The sequence below is a fragment of the Callorhinus ursinus genome, unplaced genomic scaffold (assembly GCF_003265705.2).
Source record: "Callorhinus ursinus isolate GAN/ISIS: 27379988/994484 unplaced genomic scaffold, GSC_fseal_2.0 scaffold152, whole genome shotgun sequence".
In the NCBI taxonomy this organism is placed as follows: domain Eukaryota; kingdom Metazoa; phylum Chordata; class Mammalia; order Carnivora; family Otariidae; genus Callorhinus; species Callorhinus ursinus.
The window spans coordinates 78,646-92,369 of record NW_027397214.1 but is presented as its reverse complement, the minus strand read 5'-3'; the positions used below and the strand labels follow the sequence as shown (position 1 = coordinate 92,369).

The 13,724-nt window shown below is 34.4% G+C and overlaps 1 protein-coding gene across 5 annotated transcripts in view; it reads right to left on the bottom strand.

Annotated features, from left to right (window-relative positions):
• The window catches only part of LOC141371974 (serine-rich coiled-coil domain-containing protein 2), a 104,278-nt gene that overhangs the window by 17,878 nt on the left and 72,676 nt on the right, over window positions 1-13,724 (bottom strand). For all 5 annotated transcript variants that reach the window (XM_073890422.1, XM_073890425.1, XM_073890426.1 and 2 more), the window contains one exon: window positions 12,991-13,080. In XM_073890422.1, coding sequence (XP_073746523.1) covers window positions 12,991-13,080 — 90 coding nt within the window. The remainder of the gene's footprint in view (window positions 1-12,990; window positions 13,081-13,724) is intronic.

Here is a 13,724-nt window from a genome sequence, read left to right as displayed (position 1 = left end):
AGGAAAGAGGTAGCCTAGCAGTTCACAAAACCTGTACACAAGAACCTGCTAAATGCCACAGGAAAAACTGCAGCTCCATCCCTATTCCCAACAGAAAAGCCCAACGAGGGAGCCTAGGCTTCCATCCTTCCCTGGCTCTAATATTTTCTTATGTCATTCTTAATATATGTATAGGAAATATTTAAGACACTTATATTATAAATGGGGGAGAGAAAGGGACTTAAAGGGTAGTAGACTACATATGTATGTATAATACTTACAACAACCATAACAGTCCCATACAGATATACTCAAAACACTTATGTATAAAACAAAATGGAATTCTAAGAGGTATAAGTAACATACAGAAAGGCAAGAAAAAGAAACCAGAAATCAGAGAGGAAACAAAAAATAAAATGGCAGACTTAACCTATCAGTAATTACATGAAATATAAAGGTGTATAGACACCAATTAGACAGACTGGCAGAGTGGATAAAGAATCATGATCCAAGCATATGCCGGACACAAGAAATTCACTTTATATTTAACAATACAGTTCTAGAGGGGAGGGGGGTGGGGGATGGGTTAGTCTGGTGAAGGGTATTAAAGAGGGCACGTTCTGCGTGGAGTACTGGGTGTTATGCACAAACAATGAACACTTGTTTCATGGAACACTACATCATGGAATCATGGAACACTACATCAAAAACTAATGATGTAATGTATGGTGATTAACGTAACATAATAATAAAAAAAATAAAAGGTTGCTAAGAAGAAGAAGAGGTGACAGACAGTATGTTACCTACAAATCCTAAAATACTTACTATCTGGTCCTTTACAGAAAATGTTTGCCACCTACATCAGGATATAGTAGTAAGAGTGGATGTTTTATTGTATTAAAAACTATTTCAGAAATCCCCATATTTTAAGATGGGGATTTGACGAACAAGGTGATGAATAAGCAAGTGGCCTAAAGCTCTACAGACCTGATAAAGACAATTCATAAAAAATCCATAAATAATACAAGTGCTTCTAATTGACACAACCAGGGTCAATTAAATTTAATGCCAAAGGATATTAAGGAGAGACATAATTGTTGAATATTAAAGATGTGAAAGAAGAAAAAAAAATAAAGTAAAACAGGAAAAAGTTATACCATGCAAAAAATCAAAAGATAGTAAGAGTTGTTATATTAATATCAAATAAAGGAGGATTCAGAGCAAATTACCAGGTACAAAAAGTGACCTTATAAAATGATAAAAGGGTCAATCTACCAAAAAGACATAGTGATCTTAAATGTGTATGCACCAAACTATAGGACTGTGCAACACATGAAAGAAAAACTGATAGAACTGAAAGGAGAACAGACAAATCCCATAATTACAGATGGAAAGTTTAACACTCCTCTCTTAATAATTGATAAAACAACTAGACAATAAAATCAGCAGTGATACAGAAGGACTCAAGGATACCATCAACAATCAGGATCTATTCAACATGCATAGACTACTCCATCCAGCAAAAGCCAAATAAACATTCGAGAGTCCATAGAACACTTAACAAAACAGACCACAGTGTAGGCCACAGCAAACTAAAAGAATAAAAATTGCACATAATGTGTTTTTTGACCACTATGGAATCAGATTAGAAATCAGTAACTGAGGGGCACCTGGGTGGCTCAGTCATTAAGCATCTGCCTTCAACTCAGGTCATGATCCCAGGGTCATGGGTTTCCAGCTCGGCGGGAAGCCTGCTTCTCCCTCTCACACTCCCCTTGCTTGTGTTCCCTCTCTCACTGTCTGTCAAATAAATAAAATCTTAAAAAAAAAAAATGAAATCAGTAACAGAAAAATGACAGAAAAATTTCCAAACCCTTGGATTCTAAACAACATAATTCATGGATCAAAGAAGTTTCAAGGGAAATTAAACACACACACATGCACACACACACCGAATACAAAAGAAATATATATTGAAAGTTGTAGAACACAGCTACAACAGTAACAGAAAAGAGAAAAAAACCCTCAAATCAATAAGCTGAACTGCCACCTTAAGAAACTTGGGAAAAAATACCAAAATAAAAGTAAGTAGAAAAAAGAATACAATAAAGAGCAGAAACTACAGAAATTGAACACAGAAAAACAGAGGTAATCAAGGAAACAAAAAGTTGGTTCTTTGAAAAGTTTGATAAAATTGACAAACCACTACAAATGATAAAGATCAGAGAGACAATTCAAATTACCAAAATCGTGAATGAAACAGAGTCACAATACAGATCCTCCAACCATTAAAAGGGAATACTATGAACAACTTTGCAGTCATAAATTTGGCAAATGAGAAGAAATGGACAAATTCCTCAAAACCACAAAATATGAAAACTCATCTGAGATGAAAGAGATCATCTGAATAGGTCTATAACAATTAAAAAACTCCCCAAAAAAGAAATCTCCAGACCTAGATGGTCCCACTGGAGAATTCTACCAATGTTTAAAGAATTAACACCAATTCTACATAATCTCTTCCAGAAAACAGATCTAGAGGAAAGAATACTTCCCCACTCATTTATGAGGCTAGAATTACCCTAAGAGAAAACCAACAAAGATAGTACAAAACAAAACAAAACAAAAAACAGAAATCAACAGATTATTACTCCTCATGAATATAAACATAAACAAGCTTTATCAAAATATTATTGATTAGAATTCAGAAATACATAAAAGAATTATACACCATGATCAAGGAGGGTTTAGGTCAATAAGACTGATTCCAAAAATGATCAATGCAATCAACAGGCTAAAGTGAAAAAAATGACACGTTCATATATTAGTATAGCGAAAGGACTGAACAAAATCCAACACACATTCATGATGAAAATTCTCTGCAAACTAGGAATGGAAAGGAAATTTCTCAACTTGATAAAAAGCATCTTTCAAATATCTATAGCTAACATTTATTTAATGGGAAGACTGAATGCTTTCCCCCATAAATCAGGAACATGGCAAGAACATCAACTTTCATCATTCTTATTCAACATACTATTGAAAGTCCTAGCCAGTGGCATAATGTAAGAAAAGGAAATAAAAGACATATAGATAAAAAAATTGAGAAAACTGTTCCTATTTGCAGATGACGACAATCCACATAGAATATCTAGATCTACAGGAAAAACTCAGAACCAGAAAGTGAGTTTAATAAATTCAAAGGATACAAGATCCATATACAAAACTCATTTGTATTTCTAAATACCAGCAATGAACACATGGAACTGAAATTTAAAAGACAATACCATTTATAATCCCACTCATTATGATGAAATACTTAATAAATCTAAGAAAGCATATGTAGAACTTGTATTCAGAAAATGAGAAAATGTTGATTAAAGAAATTTAAAAAATGATTTAAATTAATGGAGAGATATACCTTATTCATGGATTGGAATATTCAACATACTAAAGATGTTAACTCCAAAATGATATTTAGGTATGACACAATTTCTGTCAAAATCCTGGCAAGATTTTTTTTAGATAAACACAAGCTAATTCTAAAATTATGCAGAAAAGCAAATAAATTAGAATATATAAACAATTATGAAAAAGAAAAAGTAGGAGGAATCACTCAACTTAAGACTTCTTATAGTTATTGCAATCAAGACAGTGCTGTATTGGTGGAGGGGTAGACACAGACCAGTGGAATAGAAAATCCAGAAATAGATCCATACAAGTATATAGTCAACTGACTTTTGACAAAACCGTAAAAGTAATTCAATAGAGAAAGGATATTTTTAAAAAATGGTGCAAAGCAACTGGGTAACTGTAGGAAAATAATGAACCTTGATCCAAACCTCATATCTTACCTAAAAATTAACTCAAAATGGATCACAGATTTATTTATGTTAAAAATGTTATTTATGGGGTGCCTGGGTGGCTCAGTCATTAAGCGTCTCTTTGGCTCAGGTCATGATCCCAGGGTCCTGGAATCGAGCCCCACATCAGGGTCTCTGCTCAGCAGGAAGCCCGCTTCTCCCACTCCCCCTGCTTGTGTTCCCTCTCTCTCTGTGTCTCTCTCTGTCAAATAAATAAGTAAAATCTTTAAAAAATTTTTATTTATTTATTTATTTATTTATTTATTTATTTATTTATTTATTTATTTATTTGACAGAGAGAGAGAGAGAGAGAGAACAAGCAGGGGGAGTAGTAGAGGGACAGGGAGAAGCAGGCTCCCCACTGAGCAGGGAGACCAATGAGGGGCTGGATCCCAGGACCCTGGGATCATGACCTGAGCCAAAGGTAGATGCTTAAATGACTGGGCCACCCAGGCACCCTGTGGACCACAGATTTAAACGTAGAATGTAAAACTATAAACATCTCAGAAGAAAACAAAATTTTCAGTGTCTTGGCCTTGGTAAAGAGTTTAGACACAATGTAAAAAGCACAATCCATAAAAGAAAAAAATATTGATAGATTGGACTTCAAAATTAAAATCTTTTACTCTTGAATGACTCTGTGAAGAAGATGGAAAGACAAACTATTGGGAGAAAATACTCACAAACCACATACTTTACTCTTATGTCAGAACTTGGGGAGTATATAAAGAACTCTAAATTCAACAGTACAAAAATTAAAAATCAAGTTAGAAAATAGGAAGACATGAAGATATATTTCAAGGAAGATGGCAAATAAGCACACAAAAAGAAGTTAACACTATTAGCCATTAGGGAAATAGAAATTAAAACTACACTGATATATCAATATACACTTACCAGAATGGCTTAAAATTAAAAAATAATAACACTACTAAATGCTGATAAAGATGCAAAGAAACTATTACTCATACAATGTTGATGAGAATCTGTTCTGGCAGTTGTGATAAATAGTTTGAGAATTTTTTTGAGTACTAAACAGAGAATTGTCATATGACCCAGAAATCACATTACGGGGCATTTATCCCAGAGAAATGAAAATGTACATCTACACAAGATCCTCTACACAAATACTCACAGCAGCTTTATTTGTAATAGCTAAAAACTAGAAGTGATCAAAATGTCTCTCAACAGATGAAGTGGTTAAACTATGGATCACCCATATCAATGGAATACTACTTGGCATTAAAAAGGAACAAATTATTGATAGACACAACTTCTTGGATGAATTTCCAAGGTATTATTCTGAGTGAAAAAAGTAACCTCAAAAGCTCACACACTATATAATATCACTTACATAACATTCTTCTTTTTTTTTTTTAAGATTTTATTTATTTGACAGAGATAGACACACCGAGAGAGGGAACACAAGCAGGGGGAGTGTGAAAGGGAGAAGCAGGCTTCCCACTGAGCAGGGAGCCCGATGCGGGGCTTGATCCCAGGACCCTGGGATCATGACCTGAGCCAAAGGCAGATGCTTAACAACTGAGCCACTCAGGCGCCCCACTTACATAACATTCTTGAAATGACTGAATTATAGGTGTGGAAAACCAGATTAGTGGTTGCCATTAGGAATGGTAGAGGAAGAAGGGAATTATTGTGACTATTAAAAGGCAGCACACAGGGGCGCCTGGGTGGCTCAGTTGGTGAAGCTCTCCCTCCGGCTGAGGTCAGGGTCCCAGGGTCCTGGGATCGAGTCCCACATTGGGCTCCTTGCTCAGCAGGTAGCCTGCTTCTCCCTCTTCCCCTCCTCCTGCTCGTGCTTGCTCTCTCTCTGACAAATAAATAAATAAAATCTTAAAAAAAAAAAAAGACAGCACACAAGGCAGTACTTTGTAGTGGTGCAATAATTCTGCATCTTAAATACGGTGTTGTTGCCGTAATCTACATAGTAATAAAATGGCATAGAACTACATATATACTACTGTCAATTTCCTGGTTTTGAAATTGTACTATACTTATATAAAATGTAATCATTGTGGGATATTGGGTGAACCATACAAAGGATCTTTCTGTACTATTTTTATAACTTTTTATGAATCTTAAGTATTTAAAATAAAAATAAAAAATAGAGGAATAAAACCATAATGCACATTAGAATAATACCGAGGAAGATTATTTAAAATGCTGATTATATTGGTAAAGTCATATTTTCTTGGGGAGAGATGGAAAACATGTCTAAGGATATTCTCATCTCTATAAACTAAAGGTAATTTCCCTGAGTATGAAAAGAAGAAAGATTATTTACTCCTTTCAACAGTAAACAACTGAAATAGCTGTAAAATACATGACCAAACCCCAAGACCAGGCCAGTTCAGAAATACTAGACATCTGAACAACACTAAGCAGCAGCACTAAGAGCAGGTATTGCCTCCCCATGATTCCCTATCCATTGGAAGTGTTTCTAAAATAAAACAGAACTTGTGAAGAAGAACTTAACTTAGAAACTTAGAAGACTTAGGATTTTTAAGATATAAGGAAAGGGTGGGAGACCTGATCTTCAGCAAAAAGAGAGCAGAAGCAACACAAATTCCCAGATCCACGGATCTGTTCCATCAGTGAGTGCTGAACATGCTACACTCCTGAACTGAAGTGTACCATTAAGTGATGGCAGTTTTAAGATGGATCTGAGAGCCAGAAGGTCTAGTCCCCAAGTCTGGAACACACGCCCACCTTCCTCTGGTCTAGAAACAGAGCCTCACCCTCCTATCATCTCAGATTTACCCTTTGCTGTCTGCTCATGAGGATCATAAACTAAGAATCAGGCAATGTCTTTTTAGTATCCAAACCCTTAGGACACTGGGATTGAAATATAGAATAAACTAGTCAAGATTCACTGAATGAATGAATGAATGAACCTATGGTTTAAAAGCTGAAGGAATGTACCTTTTGGGGGGGGGGATGGTCATTAATTCCTGCTACTTAGTTCAGGTTTAAAGCCTAATCCAATGACGACCACACAGCTGAATTATGGATAGTCTGAAATGAAATGCTGTATAAATGTAAAATACCCCCAAATGTCAAAGACTTAGTACAAACAAAAGCCAAAACTCAGAATGTAAAATATCTCAATATCTTCTTTATATTGATTCCATTTTTGAATAGTACTACTGGGTTAATAAAATATTTTATTAAAATTAATTCTGTGTGCTTTTTTTTACTATTATGTTATGTTAGTCACCATACAGTACTTCATTAGTTTTTGATGTAGTGTTCCATGATTCATTATTTGCATATAACACCCAGTGCTCATTGCAATACGTGTTTCTTTTTAATTTGGATGCTAGGGCATTTAATTACATATGCAGCTCACATATTTCTACTGGAGCACTAATCTAGAGGGCAGAGAGTGCGTAAGTCTTTCTTAGTTGATGCCATGAACTCAAGTTCTCTAAGCTCTAGCCAAGAAAGTACCTTTTGCTCATCTGAGCCTACTTTAAGCTTCTGATGACTTTCAAGATGAAATGGCAGATATGAGATGCTTTCTGCTACAGAAACCACGGTGGTTTTTCTAAAACACTTTGTTTTACAAACAAAGAGAAGTAGGTATGCATATGAATATATTCCACCCAAGGGGAAAAATAAAATCTAGTTGTAGAAAAACATACCTGGGATATCTGACATATAGTTTAACAATGTGCATAATATTCTAATTATACTTGAAAATTGGTGGGACATAAAAAAAAATAAAGGAAGAAGAAAACATGAAAAACAGAAGTGTCTGAACTCAGGGTTTTAGAGGTAACTTCATTTCTCTCAAGATAAAGCCTACCAAGTCTTCACATAAAACACTGTGTGAGCTCTGTGTGGGATAAGACAAGGAACTGTGAGCCAATTCCTCCAGAACACTTGTAGCTCTTCCCTTAAACAGCTGCTTTTTCTAAACGCAAAGGTGAGAACAGATGAGAGTTTTCACCTGAAGTTAGAGTGTGAGGGATTTTTATCTTAACACCGAAGAGATAAAATTCTTCCTGATTCATGATTAGTTTGCCTATTTCTCCCTTTTCTGGGAGAGTTTAGGAAGCTTCCTGGAATGGTCTTACTTGCTCCCAAAGGGTCTGTGGCATTTGGCACTACAACACTGAGGTTTCCTAGTAGATGACGCTCTATCATTAAAGATTTCTGCCTTCCATACACTCAAGTCCCCTCCACACTCTGAATCTACATCTCCACCTAACTTCTCCTGAAAGACTGATTTGATCAAGTTGCTTCTTGAAAGATAACAGGATTATCCATTTCTTAGTGATTGCTATCATTAAATTTCTAAGAGTAAAATCTATGTCCTGCCTATACCCTTGGTGTACAAGTCAGTAAATTAAACTCTGTATTACACAAATGAAATGGATCCCAGTAGTAGAAAACTTTGGTGCTATCCTCTGTTTTCTAACTACAGTGTAGATAAACTTTGCTTCTTCAATGGATACTTTAAACAAAGTTCTAAAAATGCTTTCTATAGCTCTGGCATTTGGTATTAGAGGGCACCGATTTAGATACCCTTAAAATTTATGACCAGGTAAGTCACTAAATTGCGAAAATAGTCATTTAATTTGTTCTTAGCCTTGAAAAACAATTCTATTTTTCAGTTAGTGGTTTCAGAGGCATCCACAAAAGTAACAGTACAATGGTTTAAAAATCAGTGTAAAGATACACATAATAGGATTCTTGTTGTATTGTCATAAATACATGCGGCTAGCATGATGTCTCAGTCACACAGATGGCTCCTGTCAGCATTTAGCACATTGAAACATGGGCCATATTCAATAAAAATGACTAGACATCAATAACTTAAAAATAATTACATGCCCACATTATAATTATTTGTTTAAACACCAAAGTATATGTATATTTCACTTAAAAAATGCTTCTAGTGGCATATGCTATATATAAACAATAGTGAATATAAATAAAGACCTCCACAAAGAAATAAAATCTTTAATTCCCTCTGAAATATATATGAGTAGTAATGTAACACCTCTCCAATTGGGATAAAATGAAATACCAAAGTATAAAATCAGGACATTAATCTCACGTAAAAATTAATAATGCTGCCCACTCCCAAATCAGGAAGACGTACAGAGTAAAAGAAAAAGGACTTAGGAGAGAGTCCTCTTAAGACAAATCTTTAGGTTGTGATGTTCCTTTCATTTAATATTTTATCTTATCGCCCAGGCAAGCAAAAAAAGGGAGGGAGCAGAGTTCTTTAATAGTACATAATAGCATGCTGCTAGGAAGTAGGCAAACTCCTTCTCCTTTGGAAATTATGAACAGTTGACATGAATTCTGTTATATGTCTGTGATAAAGTTCTCTAATTTTATCTTTTCTATTTTATAAATAGTTATGATAGGAACATACATGACTATGATATTTTGAACTATATGCATAATCCAGTAAATCTCAGACATGAGAACCTAATTGTAAGCACAAAGAATTGCTGATAATGCTGATCATATTCTAATTGTTGAATTTATATGTTACATACATATCTATTAAATACACCATAAAATTGATTAAATCTTTGATTCACTACTAGAAACTAATTCTAAGAGAACATTTTAAAATGCATATAAAATCATCTTTTCTTACCTCTTTGCCATATAATAAAGTGAGTTCTTAGAATATGAGAGAAAACTAGTAACAGATCTAATTGTGTATATTCTGAATTTCAACTGGTAGGCAACTTTCCCACTGATACTGATACAACAGCATTTATTTCTACACTCAATTTTAATAGTAATACAGGTGGGCCATTATGTGACAGGCCAGGTAGATCCTTTGGGTTCATCTTACAATCCCTTCTTTGAGATTCAAAGGGATAAATAATAAGAGAGTTGATGGTTTGAGTCTAGAAATGTTTTCTTTTTTGATATTTTGGCTTCTCTAGTTCATTTAAGATATTTAAACAAAGGCTCTGTAAAATGTATATACTGTGAAAATTTAGAATTTACTTAATGTACAAATCTTCAAACACTGATGTTAAATGCTTTGAAACAATACTGGAAATACATTAAAAATATTTACTTCAGTCCAAGATAATGCTATTTATAAGAACATGCTTGTACACAAATCAATGTCATACTATCTTTAAAAATAAACTTTTATAAGTTTATACATTTTAACATGAACCTTCTCACATAATCACCATCTTTTTTCACATAATCACCATCTTCCTACGATTCCTAGCTTACTTAAACTGTTTCTGCGTGAATGATTAGATATCTTCCACATTGTTGTTGTTCTTTTCCATGTTACCCATTTCACCACTTTATTGGTATTCTGTCCTTCAGATGAGAATATTTCACCAGAAGCAGACTTATCCACTCTCCTCTGAAAGTAGCATCTTCTCCTATAGCTCATTCTTATCTCTCTTCCCTCTTTCTTTCCCTCCCTAAATTTGAAATCCATCTCCTTTATTTTCCTTCATTTCTTCCAAAAATGTCCATTTCTTTTTCATGCTTCTTTCCATATCCTAAGTGGCTGCCAACAAGTATTATGGACGGTATCTCTCTCTTGTCCACCATCCTTCTCTGCTTTCTACTACAACCAGATTTCTTCCTCGGATGCCAGGTAATGTTCCGAGGACATGCTTACATATGTCTCACAAACCTCTGAAGTAATTCTACTTCAGATCCTCAACTACGAGTGTCAAGAAGGGCATTTAAATTTTCCAAGATATTCAGGGAATGGTAAAGAACAAGGACTCAGACTATAACTTTTAATCTTCCCAAAGTCTTATTAGCCAGATCAAAAAATGTTACCTATACTCAACCTGGGGATTTTGAAACATAACACATTTTGATTCCCCAAATTGCTACCTAACAAACTCACTGTGGACAAGAAGAATCCCACTGCACCTCCCCATCATCAACATTTTGTTTAAAGATGTTGGGTTCCTGCTAAAAAACGAACATGTAAAGTCAAGTATAACTTTTTAGAAGAGAAAAGAAAATCTTTATTATAGTAAATGGTTTCTAAAATAATTTTATTTCAAATGAATGCTAAGTCCAAAAAACATAAAAATCAGAGAATAAACTCAATATTTAATGTTAATAGCTAATAATCATCATTTAACTAAGTAAATAAATATATGTAACGACCTCTTTAACTACATCCAACTCAGTAAAACTACTTTTCCAGTAATTCCTGGGTAAAATTTTAAATTCTATTTTCATGTGGACTTTACACCAACTTCAACTATTTCCCTAAACATACAACTGTGTTGCAACCAAAATCATACACTTACTATTGCCCAAATGCATCTTCCTACTTCATCACCTTTACTTGTACTGTTCCTTTTGTAAAGGATATTTCTCCCATTTCAAACTGCCAAACCTCTCTCAATCCTGCAAGGCTCCTCAGTGTGCCTTTGGGGAAAGGAACCTTGAACTAGCGGTCGGCGGCCTGAAGTTAGAGTACTATCTCAGCCACTTGTTAATTATGGAAACTTTAATATGCCATTTGATCTCCCTGCTTTTTATTAACTTAGATAACTGTAAAACAAAAGTGCTAAGCCAGGTGATTCCTATAGTAGTAGATGACAAGGAAGCCTAAGGTCTGGGTTTGTTAGCAGTGCTAGGCTGGAAAACTGACCTTCATTTCACCCAAAATTATAGTAAAACTAACTGAGGAATGTGTTGGGGTTGTTTTGTACCATTTACTTTTGTCTGATTAACAGCCAGTTTTCAGAACAGAAAGATCGAGGAACCCAGAGATGGTATATAAAAACTCCCATGAGGATGGGAAAATGGAACTTCTCACATTTAAAGAAATCACCAGTCTACTTAGTAAGTGTCTGAAATCACAAACATCTGGAGAAACAGGGAAAGCCTAAACCCTCATCTAGAAGCAAGAGGCATAGTCTTATTTTGCAATTTCCTTCAAATAGATAAGTTTCCACATCCTTTAAAGAAATATATCATCTCTGTCTACGGGCATCTTTTACTTTCTAGAATTCAACCACAACCTTCACCTTTTTAACCAAGCTCCTTGATTCTTCCAACTAGACTTTCTCAATCCTTTGAACCTAACAGAACTCACTACACTTTAATTGTATCACATCACCAGTTCCTTTAATAAACACTTGCTAATGGAGGAAGGAATCCTTATTGGTCTCTGTATTTTCTTTCCCAATTCTTATTTCTACTTCAAGAACCTAATAACTGAGATGGGAGAAGCTCACAAACTTTTGTTGAATAAATTAATTATTAGCATTATACCTTATGTAGAGCACACAAAAAATAATTACTTATTAGATGAAAATGAAAAGAAGTATTTTACAAACTTTAAAGCCCGTAGCTAAGTTTTAAATATTGGATTGTTGATATTAACCATTGTAGGTCCCTGTTCATTTCTGTTACTAGGATTCCACTGCTAAAATAAGGCAAAAGAAGAGTCAAAGGTGGCTTATTAGGCATTCTCTTAACAAAAAATGTCTATTAGTTGGCACCCAACAACAGGATTATGATGACTGGATGGCCTTGTGATGATTCTCTGGCTCAGGCACATCCTGAACTTAGTTTCAGACCTCAGTGTATGTTAGCCTAAATATGTTTTGAAAAACAAGAAAGCATGGTTAGAAGAAACCATTCCCTAACCATGCCTAAAACATAACCTTTACTATCTATATCTTAATGCATTTATACTTCTTAACAGCCTCAACATTTGAGTAATTATAATAGAATATATTTGAAAAATTTCAACAACAACAAAAGAATAAGCTACATCACATATTTCCAAAGAGTCATGCTGCTAAAGAGGGAAGACTGCTTTTTTGGATTTCTATTTCTTTTAGGGCATAGGGAGATACTACTCTCATAAATACATGCAATGAGAGGAGACTAAACACTCAAATAAAATGGGCTATATAGTGTGCAGAATGGAAAAGCTACTAAATGCACATTCATTTATATAAGACACACAAGAGAAGCTTTAGAAAGTACATGAACACCTAAGAGACAAGAAAAATCAACTTACCTAAAAAAAAAAAATTACAGCCATGGCAGATTCAAAATTATTAGATTAGAGTAAAAAGAGTGGAACAAACATCAAAAGAGTAAATGACATGAGAAGAGGTTAAGGGCACATGTTACTTACAGGAATTCTTCTCCAGGGTGTTTGAGTATATTTATCAGCATATGTGCATTTTTCCTCTTTAGATTTTTGGTGACAGTTACACCGAGTTGCCTGAATAAAACCACAAATTTTTACACTGGTATAATTCTATAAACACACATATACATACAAAAATAATTAGAGGCTTTCTTATGGGGTAAAAGACCACCATCACAAAAAAAGGGCAAACATCCAGGTCTATTCAGTAGTCTCCCATCTCATTTAGAGACTGGATTCTAGAGTCAGTCAGTAAAGCTAAAATTTTGAATAGTAAAAATTAACCTTGGGAATTTCTTACATTGTCCATAAATACACTATGATCTTATGTACATAAATATATACAATACTATTGTATATAAATGTAGAATATATATACAACATACAGATTATAAAGCATACAATTGCAAAATATAATGTATTTATCTAAACTACAATGGTACTACAGTCACTACACCAGTTTCTTAAATTCATTTTCGATGGCACTCTATGGATATTAAATACCACAGTCTACAGATAAGGTTGTCTATTCATATGTGTAGTGCTTTTAAGCCTCCTTAATGATGTGTTGACCTTATTGAACTAAAGAATTTGAAGGACCCTTGCCTTTTGACAAGACATATCTGACCATTTCAGTTCACAAATGAATTCTCTATATATGATTCCACTTAAAGCATACTCATTTAGTCATTTATACAACACAAAACAATGTACCTATC